Genomic DNA, 13,046 nt, shown 5'->3' with positions numbered 1-13,046 from the left:
GCCTGCTTCTCCAAACTGGAGGCGTACTGACTGACATCTATTGTTTGTAGAATACTGAATATTTATAAGTACCTCATACAACACCACTGCAAAAAATCCAAACTGTCCTTTATAGGGCTGGTGGGTATTATTTTGAATCACCATCTCCGTTTTTGGTTTCAGTCTTTCTCTTTGATAACTGTTATGAATAGATGCTGTCTTTAGAGGCACCACAGTGTAGAGTCTGAACATTTGGAGGAGCTTTGACACGACATATAGAATATCTGCTGTTTGACAATCCCAAAACATTTCAGCTGCAGGTATGTGTGATAAATGCCTGGGAGATGTCCAAATTTAAGACAAGTTCGTCATATCAAACAGTGCCAATTTCAGGTTTCCCACACATTTTCATGAACAAAAGTTCAAAACTTTCCATGACATTTCATTGTCCTATAATAACATTTAATGATCTTTCAAAGGATATAACAGAAACAGAACTGTAGGCGTTACTCCAAATGTTAATCATTGTGTGAAAACGAAACAACAACCTTCTCCAATCTAATACTTGGTTATTTTTGTTGCATTATGTCAAAGTTTATCTGTGAAGATTACTGTCACAATTTACTTTACTTAGTTTCATTGAATGCATCTAAGGCCCTCAAACAGCCTCTAAATCTGTGTTCCTCAGTGAAGTACCAAACAATAACACGCAGCTTTTCGCCTCACTTTATTATTGAAATGTGTCATACAAATCTCAAACAATATTTTCATTTTTACATAAGTACACATGTAATGTGAATACCAAACAAAAAAAAAAGAATAACTTAACCCGAGCCTTTCAAAGTGGCAAAAATACTAAATCACACAAAAGGCTAAGCGGCTCATAAATGAATAAACCTGAGACTTTCTGTTCACAGTGTAATTAATCGAGCCGGTAGCTGCTTCTGTATTTATTTATTTTTTTTCCAAACTACACGGTCACACAACATCTAAGACCACTTGATGAGCAGCCGGGACTGACTGCCGCCACTCGAAACAAAATGACACTTTCAAGACTCTGCGTAGTAAAAGCAAACTCCTGAAAAGTGACTAAATGCGCAGTCCAAATAATACAGCAGAGGACCGTTTAATGCGCAAACAGAACTCATGAAATTTGGTACATTTTACAGCTAATGAATTAGAGGCACCACTAAAGCAGATGACGGCCGTTTCGAAAGGACAAATAACCACAAAATATGTTCTGTGTTTAAAACTGGGCTTGTAAATACCAAGAATATCAAAGGACTAACCAGTTAATCGTGTGCCCGAGGTCGATGTGGCCTCGGCAGTAGTTCTGAAATCAGCAGACGAGTTTTTATGTGGTGCCTCCAAACAACCGTGACGCCCGACAAACACATGTCCATCTATTTTTACTACAACCCAAAACATCTGTCTAGTCGATAGGAACAAAGGCTCAGCTGACATTATCGCTACAGCAGCTTTACAATAAGAACAGTGTCGCGGGCACAACATGAGGTAGACAGCTTTACGTACGCAGGACGTTACTGTGGCCCGTTTGAAGACCGCTGGGCCGGAGCCATCAAGTTATCAAACACAAAATCCCCACCCTTCAGTGCCGTGGAAAAAGGGGGGAAAAATAGTGCTTACTTACTGCCTGGACATAAACAGTAAATAACCAGAGCAGCAATTTTTCCAACAAATTACAAGTTTTCACTATATATATATTTTATGTACTAAAAGTTTACAGATTATTTTACGTTACTCCACATACAAATTTCACTGTTATGTCATAGACATGTACGGATATTTGAATATTAGTGTGGGTCAAATTTGAAGTTAGGCAACAGTTTTCACACAAATATCACAGTGCACACCAGTGGAATAACATCTTTAAAGAGATGATGTGTATTCAAAACAGAAAATAAATGTACAGCCCTGAAATGTCCGAACTGAATTTTCCTCTATTGAAAATAATATTAAATTAGGGGAGCCTAGGCGCTTTTTCCAGCACAAACCATCTCTCTTAAATCTGAATACTGAGCAAATTTTCCAGGAAGGTCTCCAAAATAAAGGAGCAGCAGTTCAAATCTAGAGAGAAAAAGAAAATTTTATATTTTTAAATATGACCGGAATTCATTTCTTTTAAGTACCGTGTAAAGATTGAAAGATTTTGGTCGCAATTTTGAGAATATTTTTTCATCTTTTTACCTTGGACCCACTTTAGGTACTTTTGTCAGTGGTTCCATAGCGTTGATTAGGGAAAGGGCCCGGGGGGTCTCTCCTCTGAAGGTTGGGCAGAGTGGGTAAATGTTGGTACAGCACAGTTCTGCCCCCTGGGAAATAAAATCTTTCATTAAAGAGACACTTTGACGATTTTTGGCCAGTTTTGTTAAAAACAGTGAGGGTAGTATGTGTCAGCGAGCTGTGACAAACCTCCCCCCGTCTCACGTAATCAGGATTATGTTACTGCACTGTCTATTTCTCCCCTAAAATGTTTGCAGAAACATATTTTTGTGCCGTGAAAGTTTAGCGGCCTGGTGCCGCGCAGTGCATTCTGGTAGTTGTAGGTTTTCTCCCTCTTGAGTCAAATCATCCTTTTTCTCTGTTTTACTGTTTTATCAGTCCCTCCAGGATTTCACAATGTTGCGATTGCAAAAATCCAAATAAATCACGTTATCCTCTGTGAATTCTACACTGCTTGGCAATTTTTTCCCCAATTTTTGGGATCCCATGCTCTCCTTCTCCTCACTGTGAAGTGCACGGAAGTCTCTCCTTTTTTCTGTGTCTGCCTCATCTGTAATATGACCTTTTCTTCCTGTTGATCACCGTCTTTATAATCAGGTCGGCCCGTTTCCACCTCATCGATCTCGCTCTTTTTGAATCTTTCTGACTGACTTTAACTTATATGACAAAGAAAACTCTGAATCATGATGTGTATGCTATGTAATTGTAACTTGAAAAACATACAAACTCTTATGATGAAAAAAAAATAAAAATTTAAAAAATTTAACAAATAGCATCAGAATATTTGTAGAAAAGCTGCTGCGAAATCAGGCACTTCAGGCCACAACGATTACAAACACAGCCTGTGAAATCCTGGAGAGACTGCTTTATTAAGAGGCCGTCCTTTCTAGCAGTGAAATACTTGAACTCTACAAACTGCGAGAATATGCGCCTGTGAAGAAGCCAAGTTTGAACAAAAAGAAAATACTCCTCTTAGTACCTCTTCTGACCCGGCTAACCTAATGCATACCTGCTCTTGGGTTGGCCAGTCCTCCATGACTGGGGTTGGGTGGTGCGCTGTGATAGAGGGACGCCAGGTCACTGGGTGGGTAGGAGCGCAGAAGGTTCATCATGCTCCAGTCAGAGTTCAGGCCTCCTCCCATAGCTGCAGACGTCGTCTTCAAAGGACCCAGTGTCTCAGAAACTGTGGACGGACCTGACGTGGTTTTCACACTTCTCCCTGAGATCAGCATCCTGTTGGAGACGTTTCCTGCTGGTCCTCTGAAGCCAGACTTCTCACCGCTGTCAGCCTCCCTGCCTGGAGGCACCGCATACTTTAACCTCTTGCTGGAAGGTTCACCAAAATCCATCTGAGGGAGGCTCCCAAATCGGCTCGACAGACACAGCCTGGCAGCATCTGAGTGCCAGATGACGCCACTTCTCGCTGGGTAACTCCTCTCGCCGATTCCCACCCTGTCTGGGGGGCCCGGTCGCTCCGTGGCGTACTTGTTGCTCGTGTTAGATTTCCTCATGAGCTCTGTGTAGCTGGAGGACTCCTGACTGGGATGTGTGTCGCTGTTGTGTGTGTAACGCTGCGTCTCCGGGGCATCATGTGCAGGTGCATGGACAGGAGAGCGTTTAGGTCCATGAGGAGGGTTAACAGGTGTCTTTTCTTGTGGTTTTGCAGGCTGAGGGGGTGGGGACTTGGTTCGACGAGGGTGGCGGCGGTCAATCATCGGAAGCGGGGTGACATCTTTCCCTTCGAGCGCAGGGGGGCAGCCTGTGTGACGTTTCTGTTTCAAACTGCCGTATCCGCTCTTTTTTGTAGCGTCTGACTTGTCTTTATGAGAGAGCTTTTTGTGCATGATGAGAACCTCTGGGTACATGGTTTTATACGCACAAAACGAACACGCAAGTGGAATTAATCCGTTTCTGTGTTCTGCACTGGCAGGGATGGAGAGGGACACTTTTAAGGACAGATTTAATGGTGCCTCGGAGTTCTCGTCTTTTATCTCCTCCCTTTCCATCTTCAGGTTAACAGGTGCGGGGCACTTTACGATCACATCATCAGTCGGCGAGTACGCAGACTTAGCAATTAATTTCTCGTACTCAGCCTTCATCTGGACGAGTGGCTTGCCAAGCTTGCCACCTATGCTGTCAAATCTGTCCTCTGGCGTTCCATTGGTGCACAATCTGGCTCCGGGAACCCAGAGTATGGATCTATTCGGAGCAGGATTTTCATCATCATTTCCATGTTTTATGTCATTCGGATAGGGCACCAAAGGTCTGCTGGAAATGTCCATGAAGGGTTTGTCCTTGTGACGCCGATCCAGGTGATACTTCAGTGAAGTCTTCTGGGCTGCAGCGTAGTCGCAGTAGGGACACTTGAACGGCTTTTCACCTGAAACAAAGCGGTGAGTGCAAACATAGTTTCAAATATAAGAAGCAGAATTAGGCCTGTATACAGATGACTTAAAGGGACGGTTCAGATCTTTTGAAGTGGGTTTTATGAGGTACTTAATCATAGTCAGTGTATTATATACAGCACATGTCAGTCAGCACTTCCCCAATTTGGGTAAGCAGACAGGAATTACGCCATGGAAGCTGAGCACTGTGCTGCTGTGAATGAGGGTTAGCAGCAGAACTTATTTTAGCCACCTAAAACACTGAAAATCAGTAACAGTGTACACTATATTGACTGTATTTTCACTGCTTTACTTTTATGTCAGACAGCGCTTTCTAACAGGGAAGCTGTTAACAACGTCAGTTCCCAATCTGTGCTCTCGTCAAAGTCACCAGACTCCATTGACAAAAACGTTAATTTTAGCTCGCTGAACACAGAAGCTGCTGTTCTACTGCTGCTTTGATCAGATTGTTTGTGTTATTGTCTGACGTAAGTGAATCCAAATTAACCCTTTTAAATGCCAGTCACACATGTAATAACCTAACTGATCAAGGCAAAAGTAGACCTGCAGCCTCTGTGTTCAGGTTTGTTATATTATTGCTTTTAATAATAGTTTTAATGATTTCTGTCCCTGAAGAAAGCAATATCACAGTTTCAGTTTCCCTGTCTGAATCCCCATCTGACTAATGTAAAGCTGTGAAAATGTTATTTTAGGTGGGACATTTTTTTTAGGCGCCTTGATTAGTTTGGGTTATTGTGTGACTTTTGTGAATTTAAACTAACCATTTTACGTGCCAAAGTCACAAAATAACGGAAAAAAATATGTGATCGAGGCAGCAGTAAACTAGAAGCTCCAGTGTTTAGAGATGCTGAATTATTATTTTTCTTAATGGAGTGACAGAATGGTAAAGCCATAAAAATATTCTAAAAATACATACAGTAACACTGATCTTAATTTCTTCTTCGGTGAAGAAGATGTGTTTTGTTGCTGCCCCACGTCCACAGCAGGACATTGCATAATATCTGAGTCAGTACTCCAGCCTGCTTCTCCAAACTGGGGGCATGCCGACACATCTACTATGGATACGTTTCTGACTTCAAAACATCCAAACTATCTCGTTAACGTATGCAGTCTTTTAAAGGGTTGAATATACCTGTGTGAGTTCTCAGATGAACTGTGAGGTAATAGCTTGATCTGAATGATTTGCCGCAGTAGCTGCATTCTTTTGATCTGACTTTTGATCGATCAAAACCATCTTCACCTTTGAAAGCAGGCACACAAACATAAATGAATACATAAAAAGGACAAAATAAGAATACAGAGGCATTGGTTATCATTCCTCCCATCAGCAGAGGGAGCACTTGGTAACAGAGTTCATGTATAAAACAATTCCTGAATCACAATTAAGACAGTATGAGTGAGACGTGTATAATCAGAGCTAAATTTACCTGGACCCAGGTTTTCTGCCTCCTCGAAGCCCTCCTCGCAGCCTTCCTCTGCATTCTCCAGTGAGGCCACTCTTGACAACTTCCCATCAACAGAGGAAGTTGGACTCTCCTCACCAGCTCTCTCCCGCTTGTGGACCCTGGAGTGGAGGACTAACTGGTGGTAAGTCCTGAAGGTTCTCTGACAGTCCTCACACGTGGTTGGCCTTTCTATGCTCTTATTTTTTTGCATTAGAGACCTCCGCTGCGGTGCTGCGTTTTCCTCAGTCTGCTGCTTAAGCTCTCTCCCGAGGACCTCTTTTGTAGCTTTGTCCGATTGTCCTTCAGACCAAATAATATTCATCTCCTCCTTATCAGAGCCGCATTCTTCATTGTCTGTGCTGGCTTCCTGGCCAAGATCTTTGATATTATTTGGACCAGCTGCTATCTTACCTTTTGTAGCGAGCTGCCAGGCCTGATATGTGTTGAAGGGATCCAGCTGGGGAATCCATTTTGACGATCTCTCGTGTTGCAAACTATTTCCTGAAGAGCGAGGTATAAGGTTTAGACTCTGAAGAAATGTGTCCTGTTTGTCAGGAGATTCATCCACTTTCTCCTTCTCTTTGTCAGCCTCCACCTCTCGATTATGCACTTTGCTATGTTCAGCCAAACTGTCATGATCGGGAAAGAAAAACCCACAAACCATGCACATTTTGTAAACTGTGACCACGGGCTCTAAAGCAGGGTCTTGGACGATGCCATTGATTGTTGCCGGGGTCTCCAGGTCTTGCTGGGCTTTACTCTTTGGTCCTGGTTTTACGTGCATCCTCATGTGGTTCTTGAGGAACCACGGCTCCCTAAACCGGCGTCCGCACACGTTGCAGCAGTACGTAAAGTAGTCCTTGTGCTTTCTCATGTGGGTCTCCAGCTCACTGGCATCTTGTGACACCTGACTGCACACAATACAGCTGTGAACCTCCTCTTTCTCTATAGGGAGGCCGCTCGTTTTGGGCCGGGGTCTGTCTCCTGGGATCCTGAATTCGGCCTCAACTCTGAGCACAGCCGGCTCATAGAAAGTGGTGGGGTGCTGCGTTAACACGTGGGGTCCTAGCTCATCCTGATGAGTAAAAGTCTGATCGCAGAACATACAAGACACACTTCCTCCAGGTTGCAACACAGCCTTCTCTGAGTACGTGGTGTGTGGTGTCATGCTCGAGCCCGGCCCTGGGACGCTTGCATTGTTGCTAATGAGAATATCTTGGGCAAGTCCATCTGGGCTCTCCGCAAACGGCGACAATGAGTGAGTCGGCATTGTCCTCTGAAGGCGGAGCGCTATACACGCCGTCCAGATTAATGGGAACCTGGAAACAAAGGGAAAATGTTTTTAGGCTCTGCTGAATATCAAAACAGGATCAGGTAGCTGCTACCTAACTTGAGATGAAATCAGTTAAAAACACCCCACGCAGAGAGAATGGCCTTCCCTTATAGTGAAACAGGAAATGTATCTTTTTAGCAATCAACTGCACAGACAACTCATTTCCTCTCTGTACAGGGCATTGATAAAACATAAAGGCAATGTTTTTCTTGCTCACAAGCATAATTTTACTTAACTATTAGTGTGTGTGTGTGTGTGTGTGTTTTTGTATCTACATCTATGTATCTACTTTAAGATTAACTCTCAAAGAGACAAAGTTGGAGAAAAAAATATGACTCAGCATCAATTACTTTGGGTTAGGTAACATAGAACATAACTTTTTTGTTCAAGTTAAAAAGTTATACAATCTACTTAAAATGCAGAGAAATATTTGAAATATTTGTGGAACACATGGAAAACACTGAAAGTATGCAATTGCTTTGCCATGAAAAAAACATTTATAAGTTTTTGTTATCTGCTTGGATGAGGAAAATTTATTTTTCTTTTTCCCCTGTCCTGATCCATGTGATGTTATTGCGAGAGACATGTAAGCAATGTCAGATTTTACTTTAAATAATCTACTTCTTATGTCTTGGCATTTTAAGACTTTTAAAAAATTGATTCATGAATTCAAAACCTTTTAAGACTTTTTAAGGATCTGCACAGAACCCTGTAAATGTTTAGTTAAAAAACAAAAGATTCATTTATCAGCTTACTTGTTTCAAAATAAGACTTAAAACAAGTAACTGCAGTTAAATTTAAAAAAAAGTATTAAAATACAACCGAATGAAACCATTACAGTAATATTTAGCATTTTCAGGACACAAACAACTTTTAACTTTTCATTTTACAACTATCTTGTTTTTTGATCACACCCAAAATTAACTCTTGAGCAATGTTGTATAGGCTTTGTTTTATCTGGCAGTAAACATTTAACACCAGTCAGTCACCTAAGATCAAAACTTGTTTTTTTATGCTATTCTACCCCAGCTGACCTTAGCTGCCTCTCTGACTCACACACTGCACATTTACATGGCATTTCTCAGGCATGTAACGTTTTGTTTTACTTTTGTTTTTGACCAGGGTCACTACTTTCTTGCAGTTTTGTCACAGTAGCTATTTCCGTATGTATAATCAGATGCTTATATACAGAGTGAGTGAAATGTAAAGGAATTCAGATCAGACTGTTAGTTTGTTTGGCACATGGGTGGAGTGACTGGATGAGCAAGTTCAAAAGCTTAAGGCTCATAAAACAAAGAGAAGACGTGACAACAGTAAAACATATCGCAGCCCGCTGCCGAGCCACAGTATACATTTATTTATTTGTTATTTAATGTGAATAATTTCTTCTTAATAAAGAAAAATAAAAACATTATTTAAAAAAATGTAAAAATGTGGACTTTAGCGCAGAGGAGCTCATCTCATTTTGACTAAAAATAAAATAGTCGGATAAACTAAGTTAAAACAAGAGCTTGACTCAATTTGACAAAAATAACTTCAAAAGTGGATAAATGAAGTTAGATTAAATGTTTGTGGCAGTTAAGACCTCACAACTTCATATTTAACGCATCCTGAGTATAGCTGACTATATAACTGAATGACCCCTTTACTTTTATAATAATATTACTTCAACAAAGGTGCCCACTTTTACTGTCTATTGCATACATTTGCTGTAATTACTTTCCCTGGACACATTTTATTCTTCCTCCTTTGTTTTCAAATAATTTGCTATTGAATATATATCTACTATCTAGTTCTCCATTTGTCAGGGTTTATGAGTTTCAGGCAGAGGAGCTTGATTCATTTTGACAAAAATAACTGAAAACGTGGATACTTTTAAGTTTGAATGAATGCTTGTGACAATTAAGACTTCATAACTTCATGTTTAAGACTATTTCATGAATTTAAAAGCCTAATATTTACACAATTTATGACTTTTTAAGGACCTCTAGACACCCTGATTGTAGTTGCCTATAAGTAGGTAATCATTACCCAGTGAATCACCCTTATTCTCCCATAATAATGTAACTTCTAACTTCCAGTTTTACTGTCTATTGCATTTATTTCCTATAATTCTTTTGCCTGGACACTTTTTTCTTCCTCACTTGTTTTAGGATGACCTTTAACTCTATTTGTCATGGTTTGTGTGGCTCTAAATATTTCCTCTTAATAAAATTAAAATAAATAAATAAATAAAAATGTTATTTCAATCATATTAAAAATGTGGACTTTTTGCGCAGAGGAGCTCGACTCATTTTGACTCAAATAAATCAATAGGTGGATAAATTACGTTAGATTAAGAGCTTGACACGTTAAGACAAAAATTCATTTATAGGTGGATAAATGAAGTTTGATTAAACGTTGGTGTCAACTGATACCTCACTAATTGAAGTTTAGGACTATTTAATTACTTTGAAAGGTGTAATATTTAAGCATTGGCTTTTTAAGGTAGACACCCTGATTATAGTTGCCTATAAGTAGATAATCACTCCTCAGTGAATCATCCCTATTCCCCCATAATAATCTAACTCCTAAATTGTCCAGTTTTACTATCTATTGCATAGATTTGCTATAATAACTTTGCCCGGATGCATTTTTGTCTAAAGCCAGGTGAGCACATGCAGCAGTGGATTATGACTCAGTGTGACCTCTGTTTTAAAGCACACCATGCTTTGTGTGAGGCGGCGTTAACGTTAGCCACCTTGTTATTCAAGCAGCCCTCGTTAAGACCTTTAACGGCAGTTTGCTCGTGAGGAGGAGGAGGGGGAGATGCTCAAAGTTTGAGAAAAGTTCAACAAAGTCCGGTTAATAAGCGGAGCTGCTATTACATTTCTATGACTGCATAATAAGCGGAGCACGAGGAATTCGGTTTGGGGCGATACAGATCGATATCAATCACTGATTGCTTCAAATCAAAAGAAGTTAGCTAACATTAACTCAACCAAAAACACGTTACGAGAGCGATAATTCATGACAACAAATCAACATTAACCGTGTACTTTACGTTGTTGCTTTTTTTGTTTTCTTTTGACGCCCGTTTCGAAACTTAGCACGACACGTTAACGTCAACCTCCAAACGGGCACCAAACGTTAGCTAACTTTACACTTTTCTGTTGTCTCGACTTCGACCAAACTGTAGAAACTCACCAAACAATACCTACCAAACTGAGAGTTTCCGGATTAATAATGACACTGATACTGCGAGCGGTGAGCGAGGCAGTCTTTCATGAGTTGCTTCTTCATTTTCACACACGCAGAAAGGGAAAAACACTTGTTTGCGGACAGCTCACCTATTGAATTGTCTGCATTTGTATCATATTTGTTCTACTTGGCGAGTCCTCCTCACTGTGCAGCTGTTGAGCCCTCTGACGCGCGCGCTCCGCTCTCGCTCTCTCCAACGATTCTCTCAACGGGAAGATGGAGCGCGTGCACGGCAACCCCAAAAAACCCATAGGGCAGTCACGTGGTCTCGAGAAGCAAGATAAGTGCACATAAGGGACTGTTCGTTATGAATGAGCGCATGGGGGTGGCGCAAATGAAGGTGGAGGCGTGCTGAATCATTTTACAGTATCAGAATCATCTTTTAAATCACTTCTTAAAACTCTGTTTTACAGATTTGCTTTTACTTTTATTCATTTACTTTTTTTTAAAAAAATCTCTCATTCACTATCTTCTTATCTTTATATGTTTTCAAATATGTGCAGAGTGTGTAAAATGTGCAAAAATGTAAAACTTTGTGCCTTATGTTACAATACAATGTGTAAAACTAGTATGTAAAGTTAGAAAAAGAACACATGCATATGATAAAATAGATAATGCAACCACCTAGAGTTACATGCCCCTCCCCTAAGCCAAAATAAAAGACCTAAGTCCCCCCCAGTGCTTAAAAAAATATTTAACACCATTTAACTCCACCTTATTGCAGGAGGGTGGAATTGTGGTTCATTGCATTACAGTTACTCTGATGCCAAGCATAGAAGTTATAGAGTAACTAGTTACAGAAAGTAGAAACAAGTACAAGCGCAAAGTATATAAAATATAAAGAAAACATGCCCTCCAAACTTTTAAAATCGCTTAAATTTTGGTGATTTATTTTGTGACACATTCTATTTTGAACTATGTTAAGAAAATGGATTTTAAAATGGTGATTTCAAAACAAATCACCAAAATCACTGCGTTTATCATAGCCAGAAACTGTAAGTACAGAAATTGTTTTGGACACATCACGCGCGACAAACACTTACTTTTTTACTTTACGCTTTACTTTCAGACATCAAAGGGTCTTTTTTTAATCTAACAACTATTTAATGGCTAGGGAAGGTCATGCATTTTCCACCAGTATTTTTATATTTACGTATGTGTTATTTATTTTTTCCCATTTATTTTATGTTCTCTTCTATATTGTGTAAGCATTCTTATTGTACTTAAGTGATCCTATGCCTGTTTGATCTTATTTGCTTTATCATTATTATTTTACTGTAGGCAGCTTTATTTGCTTTTGTGATTTATTTTGAGGTGAGATTCTCTTACAAGCCTCTAAGGGTTTTCTGCATCTCACCTGCACAATCTGCTTCTATGGTGTTGATGTTTTATTTTTACTGTACAAATAAATAAATAATAAAAATACTTTTTTAAAAAAACGCCAGGGAGGGTTAAAAAAAAAAGCTACCACCCTCCTCTGATAAGTAAAGAACAGTCCCTAATGTTCATAAACGCCAATTTTAGAAACGTGCAAGGAAGGATTATCTGTTTAATGTGTTTTATAAAACATTATGTAAAGTAACTGCTTACGAGTTGCATTATCAGGTAAGACTAATCAATGCCATGTGTATTTAAAATCAACCAGGTCACACTTTCATGACACGTTACAGTCTGTTTTTATTGATTAGTTTATTTTATGGTGATTCGCTGACTTTGAGTTCGCCTTCATGATAACTAAACGCGTACCTCTACGTAAACTGTCACAGTGAGCTGTGTGTGCTGATCGGTGCCACAAGCTACACAGCAGCGTTTATCTGTAATGCTGCACCTACCTTCAAGAGGCAGCCCTTCTTCTTCTTCTTCTTCTTCTTCTTCTTCTTCCACGCTTTAACGTCATGCATCAGCCACCATGTGGAGGTGGGGGAGGGGTGCCTCAAACTTTTCACAGTTACATGAGGGTTTTTTTGTTTGGTCTTTTTGCAGAAGCAGGTTGGTTGAGTCATGTGCAGTGTCTGCTCCTTCCCGTTTAAAAAAAAACATCCAGAAATATCTCAAAGCATTGCGAGTTTTATATTCAGTTGGATTTTGCTGTCACCTGGAAATACATTTAAGAAAGCCAAATGCAAATGTTTTATCTGAATTACTCAAAATTTATAGTACTGTATCAGAATAATCAGTGATAATATAAACACCCCATAAGATTAATACACTTAGGGACTGTTTGTTATTTATGTGTGGGGAGGGGGTGGTGCAAAATAGGGGAGGCATGTCATCTCATATTTTTAAGCATCGTGTATGACTATGTTTTTTTTTTTATTTTGGCTTAGAGGAGAGACATGCAACTTTACATGGTTGTGTTTGTTATTTTAAATATCATCTGAAACCCCAAACTTGCCAGCA

The 13,046-nt window shown here is 39.9% G+C and overlaps 1 protein-coding gene across 4 annotated transcripts; it reads right to left on the bottom strand.

The window, feature by feature from the left end:
* Window positions 1-701: 701 nt before the first annotated feature.
* Window positions 702-12,511, bottom strand: znf217 (zinc finger protein 217). Of its 4 annotated transcripts, XM_042492052.1 has the most exons (6): window positions 10,607-10,835; window positions 6,056-7,392; window positions 5,761-5,868; window positions 3,233-4,603; window positions 2,188-2,312; window positions 702-2,067 (listed from the first exon to the last, which is right to left on the bottom strand). In XM_042492052.1, exons 2-5 carry the CDS (start codon window positions 7,341-7,343, stop codon window positions 2,200-2,202), a joined length of 2,880 nt encoding a protein of 959 aa, XP_042347986.1. In that variant the 5' UTR covers window positions 7,344-7,392; window positions 10,607-10,835; the 3' UTR covers window positions 702-2,067; window positions 2,188-2,199. The 4 variants fall into 4 exon arrangements, with proteins under 4 accessions (XP_042347986.1, XP_042347987.1, XP_042347984.1 ...); XM_042492053.1 differs by lacking the exon at window positions 10,607-10,835 and adding an exon at window positions 12,479-12,511 and having other exon boundaries at window positions 702-2,312; XM_042492050.1 differs by having other exon boundaries at window positions 702-2,312.
* Window positions 12,512-13,046: the final 535 nt, after the last annotated feature.

This window comes from Plectropomus leopardus, chromosome 8, assembly GCF_008729295.1.
Source record: "Plectropomus leopardus isolate mb chromosome 8, YSFRI_Pleo_2.0, whole genome shotgun sequence".
Taxonomy (NCBI): domain Eukaryota; kingdom Metazoa; phylum Chordata; class Actinopteri; order Perciformes; family Serranidae; genus Plectropomus; species Plectropomus leopardus.
This window is presented reverse-complemented; position numbering and strand designations above follow the sequence as displayed.